The sequence below is a fragment of the Chiloscyllium punctatum genome, chromosome 2, assembly GCF_047496795.1.
Source record: "Chiloscyllium punctatum isolate Juve2018m chromosome 2, sChiPun1.3, whole genome shotgun sequence".
NCBI classification, from domain to species: domain Eukaryota; kingdom Metazoa; phylum Chordata; class Chondrichthyes; order Orectolobiformes; family Hemiscylliidae; genus Chiloscyllium; species Chiloscyllium punctatum.
The window spans coordinates 34,280,611-34,296,411 of NC_092740.1; the positions used below are offsets into that span (position 1 = coordinate 34,280,611).

Here is a 15,801-nt window from a genome sequence, read left to right on the forward strand (position 1 = left end):
GAAAGTAGCCCAGACTCTAACTTTGCTAGATGTTTTAAGCAGGTGTACAGTGGATATTCCAGGAGAGATGCAGCTGGTCAAACCACTTAGTTTTAAACAAAACAGAACTTATTTACAAGATTACCTAATGAGAAACAGACAAAAGAGAACAGAATACTGAAGAACTTAACCTATCTGAAAACCCAACAGATTATCCCAACTTTATGATGCTGTTCCCAAAACTTGCAACAATCCCCATAAACGTTCCTTGGCACAAAAGGTAAAAATCAAACACAGGGTCTTACAGGAGACAAGCCAAAGGGACAGGAGGATCAGCCTAGACCTGTTTCTTTGGGTTCCAGCAGCTTTTTCAACGCTTGTGCTAAAACCAAACCAAATCAGAGCAAAGCTGAGCTCGGAGAACTGGCCACTCCCCTTTAATTGTACAAGTCTTTTTAAAAACTTGATAGCCTCTTGACCTAGACAGTGTCTGCTAGCTACAGTCAAATTGGCCCCAAAACCCTTCAACTTAGATTTTTTGGAGTTTGTGTCTTTTACGACATCTCTGAAAAAATAACTAAGGACAACATAACCTTGTTAAAGGGGCAGCATTGTCACAAGATTCTCTATTTACACACTATCCTGGGTATTAAGTTCTCTACTTATGCAGAGGGCAGTGTGCTGGAAATCAGACTACTTACATATGGTCATGGGCATCAGACTTCCTACTTATGAAGAGGATATTTCTATTTACAAAGGGAACATGTCTCAGCATTAGGCTGTTTACACACCTTCCTGGAGATCAGGCTCTATTTATGAACAGCACAGAATCCTACTTTTGAAGGGGACAGTGGGTCCCGCACATCAGACTCTCTTCTTAGTACACACCAACTTAGGCATCAGGCTCTCTGTTCCACACACTCCTGACTTTCAAGCTTCCATTTCCACATTGTCCTGGACATCAAGCTCCCCATCTTCACACCATCCTGAGCATCAGGCTCCCAATTTATGAAGAGGGCACTGTCCTGGGTATTAGGTTCCCTCTTTATGAAGGAGACACTATCCTGGCCATTAGGATATCTGTTTACAAAAAGGGGCATTAGGCTCTCTATGAACTGGGCATTGGGATTTCTATTTTCGATGGGGACATGGCCTGGGCGTTCATGCGGCAAGAGGCCAGCGGCAGGACACGAGTACAACTTGAAGGCTGTACGAAGGTTCGAGGCCCAGAATGAAGAGATTTAGATTTTATTATCCGGCGTAGGCAGAAATAAAAAAAAGTCTCCGACTAAGCTGTGTCATATTACGAGTGGCTGAGACTCACCATTTTCACCGCCGAGAAGGATCGTCCCTCAACCGTCCGTCCCCGACCTGCAGCCGCCACGTCACCCAACGTCCCGCGCCGTTACTGGGGAAACCAGTCGCCAGTCGGCCATCTTTGTGCGGGGCGACGTGGAGACAAGGCCCCGGCTGTCGGACAAACCGTCATGTTGGGAGTACGTGCGATTACCCTTTACAGTACATATAAAATAAGGCTTACACTACTGTTGTGGTGCAGCAGAGAGATGTCCGTGTGCACCAACCGTTGAAGATTTCACCTCTCAGGGTAACAAGGCAGATCGGATTCTTGGATTTATTAGAAAAAAAAACATAGGATGTTGCATTGAACTTGTGTCAAGCGACCTCTGCTGAAGTGTTCTGTTGTCTTTCCATTACACATTATGGAAGATGCCAGACTGAAAGTTTATGGAGATGTCTCCCAAGAATGGCGTTTCAATGCGACCAATCTTCAGCATAGGACTGATTTTTTTTCAAGGAGGCAATACCCAGTGGGTATTATTGACAGACTATTAATCTGGAAATTCAGCTTATGTCCTCAGGGTGCAGGTTCAAATCCCATCAGGCAGATAATAAAATTTGAACTCAGTAAAAAAAAAATTGGAATTAAGAATGTACTGATGTCCATGAAACAGATGCCAATTTTCATCTGGCTGACTAATGTCTTTCAGGGAAGGAAATCTGCAATTCTCACCTGGTCTGGCCTACATGTGACTCGAGACTCACAGCCATGTGGTTTGACTCTCAATTGCACTTTGAACATGGTTGGGCAAAATGCAACTTGACAAAAAATACAGTGCCTCCCATGAGTGATAAAAAACTTGCAACATTTTGTGGAATCAGTCAAAATCAAAAGGAGTCTCAACAGCATAGATAGGGAATACCATTCATATTGATGGAAAGAGTGAGAACTGAAGACTACCAGGTTTTAGATAATTGACAGAAAAAAACTATGGTGATTCCAGAAAAACCTTTTGCTTAGGATGTGTAATGTACCAACTATATTTACTAGAAGATCAATGCAGGCTTTAATCAAAGCTTTCAAAAGTCAATTGGATAAGTAATTTCAGGACAGTGGGGAAAAAGGCTAAGGGAGTGAGACAGGGGCTCATGTGGGTATAATCAATTGAATAGTCTCCTTCTGAGCTGTTATGAATCCTTAATTCTAATCGTAGGTTAGGGAGCAAGCAGTTAACGCAAATGGAACCTTGTATCAGAAGTGAGCAGTAGGAAGCAAATGATAGCATAGTTTTAAAAATTCATATGTAGGATGTGGGTGGCACTTGCTGACCAGTATTTATTGCCAGTCCATAGTTGTCCTTGAGAGGGTGGTGGTGAGCTGTCTTCTTGAACCGCTACAGTTTACCTGCTGCGAGTTGATCCACAATTCCATTTGAGTAGGAATTATAGGATTGGGTTTCTGGTTAATGGAATTCCCAGGATTTTGATAGTGGGGTATTCAATGATGGTAGCACCATTGAATGTCAAGGGGCAGTGGTTAGATTTACTTTATCGGTGATGGTCATTGTGTGGTACAAATGTTACTTGCCATTTGAGAGCCCAAGCCTAGATATTGTCCAGATGTTGTTGCATTTGAACATGGACTGCTTCAGTATTTGAAGACTCGCGAGTAGTGCTTAACATTGTGCAATCATTTGTGAATATCCCCACTTCTGACCTTATGCTGGAAGGAAGGCCTTTGATGAAGTGGTTAAAGATGGTTGAGTCAGGGATACTACTCCAAGGAACTCTTGCAGAAATGTCCTGGAGCTGAGATGACTGACCTCCAACAATCCCAACTATCTTCCTATGTTTCAGTTATGACTCCAACCAGCGGAGAGTTTTCCCCCTGCTGCCTGTTGGTTCCAGTTTTGCTGGGGTGTCAGCAAGCAGGTTGTTGCTGAGTAGGTGTTGCTTGATAACACTATTGGTGATACCTTCCATCAAGTTTTCAGTACTATTGCTGCAATGTTTTCAGGGCCCTTGGCTTTCCAGTATCCAGAGTTTCCGACTATTTCGTGATATCAGGTAGAGTGAATTGACTTGGTTGAAGACTGATATCTGAAATGCTAGGGATTGAAGGAGGAAAATGAGAAGGATCATCCATTTAGTACTTCTGGCTGAAGATTGGTGCAATGTCCTGGGCTCTTCCAATATTAAGGATGGAGATATTTGTGGAGCCTCCTCCACTAGTGAGTTGTTTAATTGTCCACTATCATTCATGATTGGATGTGGCAGAACTGCAGAACTTAGATTTGATCCATTGGTTGTGGGATTGCTTAGCTCTACCATTTGCTGCTAATGCTGTTTGGCATGCAAGTAACCCTGCTTGGTAGCTTCATCAGGTTGACATCTCATTTTTAGGTATACCTGATGCTGCTCTTGCACTCTCCATTGAATCAGGGTTAATCCCCCGGGTTGATGGTAATGGTTGAATGGGGGATTATGACAGGCCATGAGCTTATAGATTATGCTGGAGCACAATTCTGCTGCTGTTGATGGTCCACAGCACCTCAGGGATGCCTAGTCTTGAGCTATTAGAATGGTTCAAAATCTGTGTTATTTAGCAAAGTCTGTCTCAGTACGCAATGGAGGGTATTCTCAATGCAAAGATGGAACTTCATCTCCACAAGAACTGTGCAATGGTCACTTTTACTGATACCGTCATAGACAGGTGCATCGGCAGCTGGCAGATGAGGTCAAGTACATTTTTCCCTCTTGTTTATACCATAAGATATAAGAACTGAAGTTAGACCATTCAGTCCATCAAGTCTGCTTTGCCATTCAATCATTGCTGATAAGTTTCTCAATCCCCTCACTTTCTCCCCAGAGCCCTTGACAATCAGGAACTTATCTACCTCAGTCTTAAATACATTCAATGACCTGGTCTCCATAGCTTTCTGTGGCAATGAACTCCATAGATTCACCACCTTCTGGCTGAAGACGTTTCTCCTGATCTCCATTCTAAAAGGTCTTCCTTTTACTCTAAGGCTGTGTCCTTGAGTTCTAGTCTCTCCTACCAATGGAAATATTTTCCCACTGTCCAGGCCATTCAATATTCTGTAAGTTTCAACTAGATCCCCCCTCATCCTTCTCAACTCGATCAAGTATAAACCCAGAATCCTTAACCTTCCTCATATGTTAAGCTTTTCATTCCTGGGACTATTTTCGTGAACATCCTCTGAACACGCTTCAGGGCCAGTACATCATTCCTGAGATATGGGGCCCAAAGCTACGCACAATATTCCAAATGTTGTCTGACCAGCCTTATAAAGTCTCAGATGTACATCACTGCTTTTATAGTCAAGTCTTATCAAAATAAGTACCATCATTGCATTTGCCTTCCTAACTACTGACTCAACCTGCAAGTTTACCTTGAGAGAATCCTAGACTAGAACGCCCAAGTCTCTTTGCACTTCAGACTTCTGAATCTTAGCCCCATTTAGAAAATTGCCTATGCCTCAATTCTTCTGACCAAAGTGTATCACCTCACATTTTCCCATGTTGTACTCTATCTGCCACTTCTTTGCCCACTCTCCTAACCTGTTTAAATCTTTCTGCAGCCTCCCTGCTTCCTCAATGCTACTGTCCCTCTACCTATCTTTGTATCTTCTGCAAACGTAGCCAGAATGCCTTCAGTTCCTTCATCTAGATCATTAATGTATAAAGTGAAATGTTGTAGTCCCAACACTGAGCCTTGCAGAACATCATTTATCACCAGCTGTCATCCTGAGAAAGACACTTTTATCCCCACTCTTTGCTTTCTGCTTGAACGCCAAGCTTCTATCCATGCTAACAGCTTGCCTCTAACAGCATAGGCCCTTATCTTACTCAGTAGCCTCCTGTGTGGCATCTTGTCAAAGCCCTTCTTGAAGTCCAGGTAAATAACATTCATTGGTTCTCCTTGGCCTCACCTCCTCATTACTTCCTTAATGAATTCTAGCAGATTTGTCAGGCATGACCTCCTTTGATGAAACCATGCTGACTTTGCCTTATTTTACCACACACTTCCAAGTATTCAGAAATTTGATCCTTTACAATAGATTCCAGTATCTTATTCATGACCGAAGTTAAGCTAATCGGTCTATAATTTTCCATCTTTTGCCTTACTCCCTTTTTAAACAGGAGTGTCATGTTAGTGATTTTCCAGTCCTCTGGGACCCTCTATGACTCTTAGCAATTTCTGAAAGATCACTACTAATGCCTCCACTGTCTTTTCAGCTGTCTCCCTTAGAACCCTGGGGTGTTGTCCATCTGGTCCAGGTGAATTATCTACCTTTAGGCCATTCCATTTTTCAGTTTGTTCCCTCACCACTTGCTGCAGATCCAATGTAACAGCTATGTCCTTTAATCAATGTTGAGGACTCCCAGGGCAGCTCCATTCTTACTGCATACTACTTTGCTGCTACCTCTGCTGTGCCTGTCCTCCAGTGAGACAGGGCATATAAAGGGATGGTGGTAGTGGTGCCTGGGACATTATTTGTAAGGTATGATTCTGTGAGTATGACTATGTCAGGCTGTGACACAGCTCTCCCAATTTTGACACTAATCCTCAGATATTAGTAAGGAGGACGTTGCAGAGTTGACAGGACTGTTTCTCCAGTTGTCTTTTCCGTTGCCTAGGTCGATGCCAAGTAATCCATCTGATTTCATTTCTTTGAGGCTTTGTAGCGGTTGGTACAACTGGATGACTTACTAGACCATCTCAGAGGGCAATTGAGAGTCAAGCACATTGTTGTGGATGTGGAGTCACATGTAGACTAGATCAGGTGAGGATGGCAGACTTCCCCAACAGATGGGTTTTTTCCTGACAATCGACAATGATTCACGGTCATCATTAATTCCAGATGTTTTTTATTGAATTCAAATTCAGTCATCTGTCAGGTCCCCACAACCTTTACCGAGTGTCTGGATTAATCGTCTCATGATAATACCACTAGGCAATTGCCTACCCTATGCTATGATAGCATAGTGGCATAATGTTACTGGACTAGTAAAGCTCCATCATACCAGTCTCCTCATCTGCGCCAAAATCAATAGCTGTCTCATCCATTTTTATCTCCCTTAATTTCTGCCTTTCATTCTAGGAAGAAAACAGCCCATCATAAAGTTGAAAGAATCAAGACTGGTGGTATGCCGCTTACTCTTGGCACCTTATTAGGAGAGATCCTGACTCTGACCACTCCAAGCAGTTGACAGTCTCCAAGCCCCTGGACTAGTATCAGAGGCTTTGATTTACTATGCCAGGAACCTGTGACTGAAGGCTATCTTGTTTGACTTGACTGAGGACTGCTCACCAGGCGTAATGAGTTCTTTGTGATGTTGAGGTAGGCTTTGCTGCGATTTCCCACCCGATCACACATTGTTCAGGCTTGCATTAGATTTTGTTCTTATTTTGTTACAGTGTGACTCCAGAGGTCTGCCCATGGTGGATACAGGATCAGGTGAATGGGTGGATTGTCTGAGTTGGCATGAAGATTCTGAGAGGCCAGTAGGGTGGGTGTAGTGGGACATTGATTGATATAATTTGTCATAGACTCGGCATGGTGAATGTGATGTGTTGAGTCAGTCTAGAGAGCCAAACTAAGCATTCCAAAAAGTTCCTGCGATTCGCCATTCAAACTGAAAAATTCCCCAACTCCTGCTATCTGAGTCAGATAGGGAATTCTGGGCCAAATGGGCAGATAGAGTAGAGGTGGAAAACTTAAAATTACAGCAAACCTTTTAATTAGCAACTTAAGAATTCATACTCAATACACCAGCAAAAAAATTATATATCTAAAACACAAGAGGTTTGCAGTGTTATCGTGATCTCTGCAATGTCTGAAGAATCAGTTAAGGGTGCAAATGAGAAGGCTATCTGCGGTAAGATTTATTTAATGCAAAGTTGCATTTTATGCTGTAAAGTATAACAGTGATATGTATAACCTCTGCATTACATTTCTATTGCTTAGTGCACATTTTAACATTGATTATGCTGACCGCTTGATCAACTGGCATACTCCTGGTCCCACTGAGTCATAGAGATGTATAGCACGGAAACAGACCCTTTGGTCCAACCTGTCCATGCTGACCAGATATCCCAATCCAATCTAGTTCCACCTGCCAGCACCTGACCCATATCCCTCCAAATCCTTCCTATTCATATACCCACCCAAATGCCTTTTAAATTTTGCAGTTGTACAGTGACAACTTACATTTATTTAGTAGAATTCTACATTCTGTAATATAGCAATAGGACATTCACCTAAGTAGCCTTGGCTGGTTTTTGTGCCCAAGCCAGATCTATAGCCACCTCACAATAGTTATAAGCATAGAAACTAGGAGCATAAGGCAGCCATTTGGAGCCTGCTCCGCTATTCAGTATGAATGTGGCTGATCTTCTGTCTCAATGACATTTTCCCATTCCATATCCCTTGCTGCCTTTAATATTTATGAATGTATCAATCTTATTTTGAATATACTTAGTGACCCAGCCTATCTGGCCTTTTGTGATAACGGATTCCACAGATAGAGAAGTCAGAGTCAAATTGGCAGATAGAGTAGAGCTGATGAAGGGCTTATGCCCAAAACCGCGATTCTCCTGCTTCTAGGATGCTGTCTGACCTGCTGTGCCTTTCCAGCACCACAATCTCAACTCTGATCTCCAGCATCTGCACTCCCTACTTTCTCCTAGATAGAGTAGAGCTGGAAAGTTTAAAATTACAGCAAACTTTTTAACAGTCACCTTATGAACTTGTACTCGATAAACCGACAAAAAAAATTATTTACCTGAACTATAAATGCTGATGGGGTTAGATTTCAACCTACGGCTAGATAAACAAATGGAGGGAGGATGGTTCCCTTGGTTGGGGAGTCTAGAACCAGGGGTCATAGACTCAAGAAATGGGATAAGTTATTTAGGAGATGAGGAAAATGTATCAAGCATTGTCAAGCAGCCTGTTTATATATTCTTGTTTGTTTTGACCACAGTTATTCAAAGGTAAATTACAGAATCTGGTGATGTACTGAAAACATTAACATTATTTAAAAAAAATCAGCTTCATTTTACCAGAATGAGCAAGATCATGTAAGGTTACACCACTTCCTGATAATGTTTACATTCCCTCACGAGAGGTATGATCCCAGCTGGATAAGTCAGATCCTAAACAAAGACAGAAAATGCTGGAGAAACTCAGCGGTCTAGGAACATCTGTGGAGAGAGAAAAGCATAATATTCCATGTCCAACATTGACTCTGTTTCTCTTCCCATTGATGTTGACAGAACTGCTGAGTTTCTACAGGTTTTTTCTGTGTTTATTTCATATTTTTAACATCCGCAGTATTTCACTTTTATTTCAGTCAGATCCCATACCAAAATCTAGCTGGATAGATCATACTTTGTTCTTTTGGTTTTAACAAGGTGGTCTCTTATTGAAATGTGAGCATGCAATGTTGCAGCTTTGATTTTTACAATAAAATGAAAATTTATTGTGCAAAAGAAATGAAAATGAAATAGAATAAATCTAATAATTTACCAATAAGAAGCATTTGGATATTTCAAAACATAGGATACAAATATAACCCCATTAATCTCAAAAACTCCCTTTCATGGTATTTCATGCCAGAGACAATTTCCTATTCCTTCATTGCAATTTGGCTTAATTTATCTGTAAATTCAATTTCCAATTTGGAGTACCTGCGAGCCTCTTAATTGATTTGTTACAGAGCTGAGCCTCAATTCTTTTAAGTTTCACATAACCCTTTCAGAGTTTTTATATAAATACGTCTGTTCTGGAACTTTTACTAAATCCCACTAAGGTAACTATCTTTAACAATTCTAAACTATCCTCTCCCTTTCTGAGGAACAGCTGTACATGTCAAGCTTTAGCTAAGAACTCTGCAGAACTGTTTAACTGAACTCTAAAAAGACATTGACAAGTTGGTAGAGTAGACAAATAGGTAGCAGATGAGGTTCAATGCAGAGAGGTGTGAGGCAAAGCAATTTTGTAGAAAGAACAATGAAAGACAATAGAAAATAGAGTGTTCAGTCTAAAGGGGGTACAGGAGCTAAGGCAACTGTGTGTTTATTTGCTCATATTGAAGATCTATGTCTCCTTAAGAGGGGCCTCGGTTCGAGATCGGTCAAAGGAATCGACAAATGCGGTCTATTCAAAAAGCAAGGTTCATTAGTTTATTGAATTAAAGTACCTTGATGCAATTCTATCCAGCAACACAGAGATTGAAGCTTCTGTGTTCTGTGATGATGTTGCGCAATTACATTTGAAAATTACACATTATTTATATGCTTTTTAAGAAATAGTACAGCCTTAATTACAAGAAAGATCAATCACATATAATAAGGTGACATGATTTACAGCAAGTTAATCCAATGATATTTTCTTTAAGAAGGATATCTAATTTATGTACATTGTCATGCCATGTATTAGTTCAAGGTTAGTTCAAATGGTCAATTAATGTGTCAGTATTCATCTTATGAAAACTCTATTGTCCTCTTATCTTTGAACTGCAAGTTAATTCTGCAAATCAGCAGTATGTTCAGCAGTATTGTTTAAAGGCCATTTTGTAGTATTCTTTTAAATCGAGAAACCATTTTGTTGAAATAAAAAGCTACATATTTTGTTGCCTAAATTCAAATTTTAGATCCTCATTCCCCCTTTGTTCATTTTATGACCACACCATAAAGACATTGATCAAATCAATTCAATTCAATAGCAGCAAAAGACTGCTATACTTCCTCTTTCTCCGAAGGGAAACTAAGGGCAGGCAATGGTGTTTCCTCATCTTCATTTAAGTGGAGAAGGAGCATTTTCTGGGGAGAGCCAATATTGTCAATTGAAGTTAATATTTTAGCAATAATACTCTTAACTTCAGCAATACCAATAAAAAAGACCAATTAAAACAATAGCACCATACAAAGACATATTTTTTAATCAGTTGTACCATGAGCCAAACCCCAATCTTCCCAACCCACACTTTTGTTCATTTGGTTGACAAAAGTGTGAATATTATCAATATGTCAAGTCATGTTTTCGAAAAGATCAGTGACCCTCATAATGCATTTTCCTTTAATTATAATGCAAAATCCACCTTCCTTCACAAGTATGTAATCGGTTTTGTTGGGCAAATAGGTGCAATTCTGAAAGCATTTCTAATTTCTATTAAGGTAGCAGTTGTCTCATTTCTCAAAACTGAGTCCACCAATGGGATAATTATGGTTTTGATGCCTAATAATTCTCAAGGACTCTCATAATGAAAAAACACTAAGAGCTGCATATGCCAATGAGTGTGTTTTACTTCTTGATATGGTCTTTGGATTCTTCCATTCTGCACAGAAGTCAGGAGAAACTGTATGTTTAAAAGGGGAATTATGATTTCATTGCCAGGTAATTGGACATTGAACAGGAGTTGGAAATAGTGTTCCTACAGCTACGACACGAGGACTACTTGTTCTATTCAGGACAAGGTAGTTAGCTGCCTTATTATAACTGAAAAAATATAATATCCAGGTTTAGCATAGGCAATAGAGGGACCTTCCCAGTGAGATGCAGGCCTATATTTGTGACTTCCTGCAGTATGTGGATAATCCATGATTACATAATTCGGCCCTGGGTGCTAAGGGTGAAAATCATCCAGTACTAATGAGGTGAGTTTCTTGATAAGAAACACGGTCAACATCCCAAAATGGTTCTTCCCCTCCAATAACTGGTGCCGTTAGGGGTATCATAAGGTGTGAGTTGTTACCCTCTCCACATAGAGTTTGAATTCCAGTGATAATAGGGATACATTTTCGTTAAGGCATACAAGTGAGATGCAAGGTCCTTCAGAAAGTAGTGACAACTAATACATTTAATCATAGCACAAAATAAAATTTAGGCACTCTACCATAAGCACACCCCCATTCCTTACCCTTGTAGTAATTTGGATAGGATATTGCGGATTTATTGGAGGAAGCCCATGAACAAGTAGCAGGTGGGGATAGGTAATAACTAAAAAAGATTACCTCATGTAAATACTTTAGTACTATTCCATACCCCCATGTTAGGATTTGGAAGGATAAAAGGGGTCAGGGAGTCTCTTACTGAACTAAGAGCATAACAAATTACTTCATCCTCTCCAAAATTTTATTATGGGTTTCTAGAAACATCCCCCCCCCTTTGTCTGTTTTACTACGTGATCTATCTGAAAGGGGATAAGGCTTATCAGAGATGCCCATAGTATAAATGTAATCAAACTGGCACACAACAGTTTTACATGGTAAAGACCATTTAGACTTGCTCTGTAAATGAACTGTTAATTTTTTTTATGCAGTTGACCACTGTAAAAGACTTTCTTGGCAACATTCAGTCTTTTGGCACACAAGGACATCTTCCTGGCATAGTTGGTACATAGTCTCTGTTTGCTCAGGATCACACAGGTAAACTGTCCCTTCTTGTGCACCAATGCTGGCAATGGCAAGTCCACACAGCAGATCAAGTTCGATCTTTATCATCTCCCCCCTTGCAAGGTTGGAGACCAGTATCCATTGTAATAAAGTATAAACTATTTCCTCCTTGTATATAAGTATACAATATACATATATTCAATTAAAATAGGCAGCAGCAAAGAAGTAACACAAACTAATCTGGTAGAGGTCACCCATATTCTGGTTTGAGTATTGCGGGAGGTACAATATTTGAGGCCATAATTTGTGCTCTTCAGCAGGCTAGAAGCCTTAAGAGTAATTTTGAAATAAATAATTCTCAAATTAATCAAACTCAAATAGCCCGCTGGAGTAAATATATTGCCCAGAAAAGTTGAATGAAAAAGTTCATTCATTTTAAATTATGCACTGGCATTCCCTTCCTTCCCATTATTTTCTTATTTTATATGGAAAAGCCCAGGCATGGGCGAATTAAACAAACCTATTTTTATAAATCCAGCTTTGCTGGGATGTAATGCTCTTTGAAGTTTTGCTATTAAAAAATCTATATTATCTAAAATTTAGATTAGTTCTGCAATATATATAGTATTCTTTGTTTTCACTTGATAATTCAGCCAGTAGTATTTTGTAGTATAAAGAGCCTGTAAATATTTCAGAAATGGAAATTTGCAAATTACTTCCAAATTTCAAAACAATCCAAACACTAAACCTGTATGATTACAGTCAGTAAGCAATAGAGAAATCAACCTCTACATTGTGAATTGGCACTGAACAGACAGTGTCATTCCCCCGTGATTTTGCGCCTTACCCAGGTCTGGCATACCGGTCCTTATACTGTGTCTAAACGGGTTTTGCTAGGGACCCTATGGGATCAGAGGTTTGAGTTGTAAGGCTAACTGCTTGGCAGCTGCATATACTTGCCCATCACTTTATAAATAGTATCATTTTCATCAGCATGAGCCAGATATCTTGATAACTGTCAGATTGATTGGACAAAATATCATTACTATAACGCTGTCCCCCTTTGGAGTTAAAAATCTTCAATGTTCCCACAAGGCTCCAAAATCATGGATCATATTAAAAGCACAATGAAGAGACACTGTATTTTAGTAGATTTTCCTTTCGATAGGATGAAAGTCTGTCGATTCCCAATGTCAGCTCCAAGGTAACATTAAAGACACATTACTCCACGTTTGCCACATTTCAACAGTTAAAGCAAGGGCCAGGCATTTGCCCCTGGGTTTCTTTTTTGATATCTTGTTGCCAGTCACAAAGGTTAAATGTTGGGGCCTGCCTGTCCCCATTTTCAGGGTCCCCTCTGGAAAGCGTTGTCCAGTAGTGGTCGTCGGGTAGGTACATGAGGTAGGTTCCGCCTCCAGTGGGTATCCTGGTTCCAATCAACCCTATCAGGGATGGCATACGGCATTTGGGATCACGAGGATGCTGAATATAATTTGTTTTACCTGTAACTTGCATCATGGTTCAGTCTGGTTCTGGCCATCCCAAAGGAAAACCACCGCTCACCTCATTTGTGACAGGAAATTCCTTGACTGGTTTGTACTGTTGGTCTGGATCATGTCGGTAACTCCAGCCAGAAAACATTGCAAAAGCATAGGGTTAAATAAAGGTAATTGAGCTTCTTGATTATTGTTCAATTGTTTGTCACTTCCATCAGACAGATAGGCACATCTTTCAGACTTGTAACACAAGCCATTCATATTCAGGCTACTTCTAGAATTTTACTGCATTTGCATCCGTATCACACTTGGACATACTGAGCAAATTTGGCCGTTTGGTCTTGCAGTAAGTTCATTAACATTACTCTAAGTCCCTGGGATGGGACCTGGTTTAAGATGGCGCAAGTCATTCATCCACATGATATCGACTATGAAGACTGAATGCTTCATTTTCAAAAGAAGGAAAAGTTTAAACTAGTGGATGCTTTAAACTAAGGCTAGCGACAATCAGGAGATGATTCAATTTCTTAGAGCGTGGAAACAGGCCCAACAAGTCCACACCAATCCTACGAAGAATAGACCATCTAAACCCATCTCCCTCTGACTAATGCACCTAACACTAAGGGCAATTTAGCATGGCCAATTCACCTGACATGCAAATTTTTGGACTGTGGAAAGAAACCGGAGCACCCGGAGGAAACCCACACAGACACAGGGAGAATGTGCAAATTCCATACAGACAGCCATCCAAGGCTGGCATTAAACCCGGGACCCTGGCACCGTGAGGCAGCAATGCCAACCACATAGCCACAGGACTCAGCATGTATACAGGAACGAAAGCCCAATTCTCAAAAAGGGTCAGTTTGCCAGGCATAGGCTCGGGATTCCGAGTAGAATCTAAGTTTTTTTTTATTTTACAGTATTGTTGCTTTAACCTTGTTTATATGTTCCTCAACCTTAGTGGCCTTACATTGTCTTCTCATGTTATTTCTATTTTTTTATATACATATTATATAACCATTCACAATCACCTCCCCAAGTTTTGGGAATTTCATCTGCCATATTTATATCTATCCCTATCCCCCAATCATATGCAAAGTTTCTTCAACTGGCCAGTTATGTAGCTTTCCATTCTTTAATTAACAATGAATTAATGCAATCGTGTTTTAAATTAGCCATGAATCAATATGACAGGTCACTGAGAATGTGTGAAGGAATCCTGCCAATTGAATCAGGCTAATACAATTGATTTATTATAAATATTAATAATATAAATAATATGTAATTAATAATAAATATTTCTAATAATAAATAAAATAATCATTATCTTTAATTCAGTGTGGAAACCCAACAAGTGACTAAAACATTTTAAAAACTGTACTCTGCTGCTTTATCCTCCTTATTGCATCATCCTCTTCCCTTCTGTAGTTGATCTCCTTGTCTCTATTGACATTTTAACCTCATTTAACCAATTTATTAATTTATGCTTGTCTAACTTTAAAGCCTGTTCTTAACTATACATTTTGGAATCTTACTTGTCATATTCTGAAAGCTAATTTTAGGATTTGAATTTTCAGCTAATCAAAAATTACAAGAGGAGAATAACTAAATAGGTGATTTGTCTCATTCACTTGTCCTAGTCATTGTATCACATAGCTGTGACATTATGGAGCTTGCCAACTCCATGAAATGGGGCAGTGATGCTGCAAAAGAAATAATGATTGATATAACACCCTATTCCTCGATATGTTTGGCTGTCCCTATTTTCCAAAGGTTGGAATGCTGGGTAACAGCAGTGCCTGCTTAAGTCAGGCAGTTGTCCCTTTTCATCGTTAGGGACACCTAATGATATGGATGGAATTCAGCTTGAATTTTGGAGAGAGCACTGAGTGGAGTGATACCACACGTACTTTATGCATTACTGAGTGTGGATACATCTGAAGAAGATTATGGAAAATAAGTAAGTTTTCAATTATTTTTGTGGACATTGGAGGATCAACAGAGCTGAGTTCTCAGTGTCTTGTTTTTGAGAGCAGATCTCCTCTGAGGTAATATATCTATGGTCATTTTTTATAATATATCTGAGTAACATAAAACATTTCATTTTCTTATATCATTTATAAATATATATTTATATATTACATATAAATTGGAAATTCATTTATTCAGTATTTAATATTTAAAATGTAAAATGCCTACAGTTCCCAACTTTGAAATCCAATATAATTGCCTGGTTTTTAATCACTTAATTTAAATCCAAGATTAGTTTTCTTAAGTAGTCCTGACCAGTCATTGCTCAAGTACAATGCTGTAGGTCAAATAACCAGAGCTGCCTTAAAATGATTTGTGTATTCAAGTTAAAAAAAACTACTAATGCATAAATAATAGCCGAATCCAAGGACACAGACATTAACCATAAGATTTTTTTTGATGATTTATTACAATCTAATGTTGAACTGAAACTTCAACTGTCATTGAGGGAGGGGACTTTCTGAATAAAACTACAGCTGGCACATCATAATCACCAATGAAACACATCAGTCTTAAAATTAAGTGGAAACAAACGAGTCTGAAACACAATAAAAAGGTTATAATGTTTTCCTC

At 39.6% G+C, this 15,801-nt stretch overlaps 1 protein-coding gene across 4 annotated transcripts in view; it reads right to left on the bottom strand.

Moving 5' to 3' along the window:
• The window catches only part of LOC140495961 (ufm1-specific protease 2-like), a 49,596-nt gene extending 48,136 nt beyond the window's left edge, over positions 1-1,460 (bottom strand). For 2 of the 4 annotated variants that reach the window (XM_072595315.1, XM_072595332.1), the window contains exon 1: positions 1,304-1,427. Coding sequence is in view for 1 of the 4 variants with exons in the window: in XM_072595306.1 (XP_072451407.1) it covers positions 1,304-1,306 (3 nt within the window). In the remaining 3 variants the exon portion in view is untranslated. Of the gene's footprint in view, positions 1-1,303 lie in introns of all 4 variants that reach the window. The other 2 variants (XM_072595306.1, XM_072595323.1) reach the window with 2 other exon arrangements.
• Positions 1,461-15,801: the final 14,341 nt, after the last annotated feature.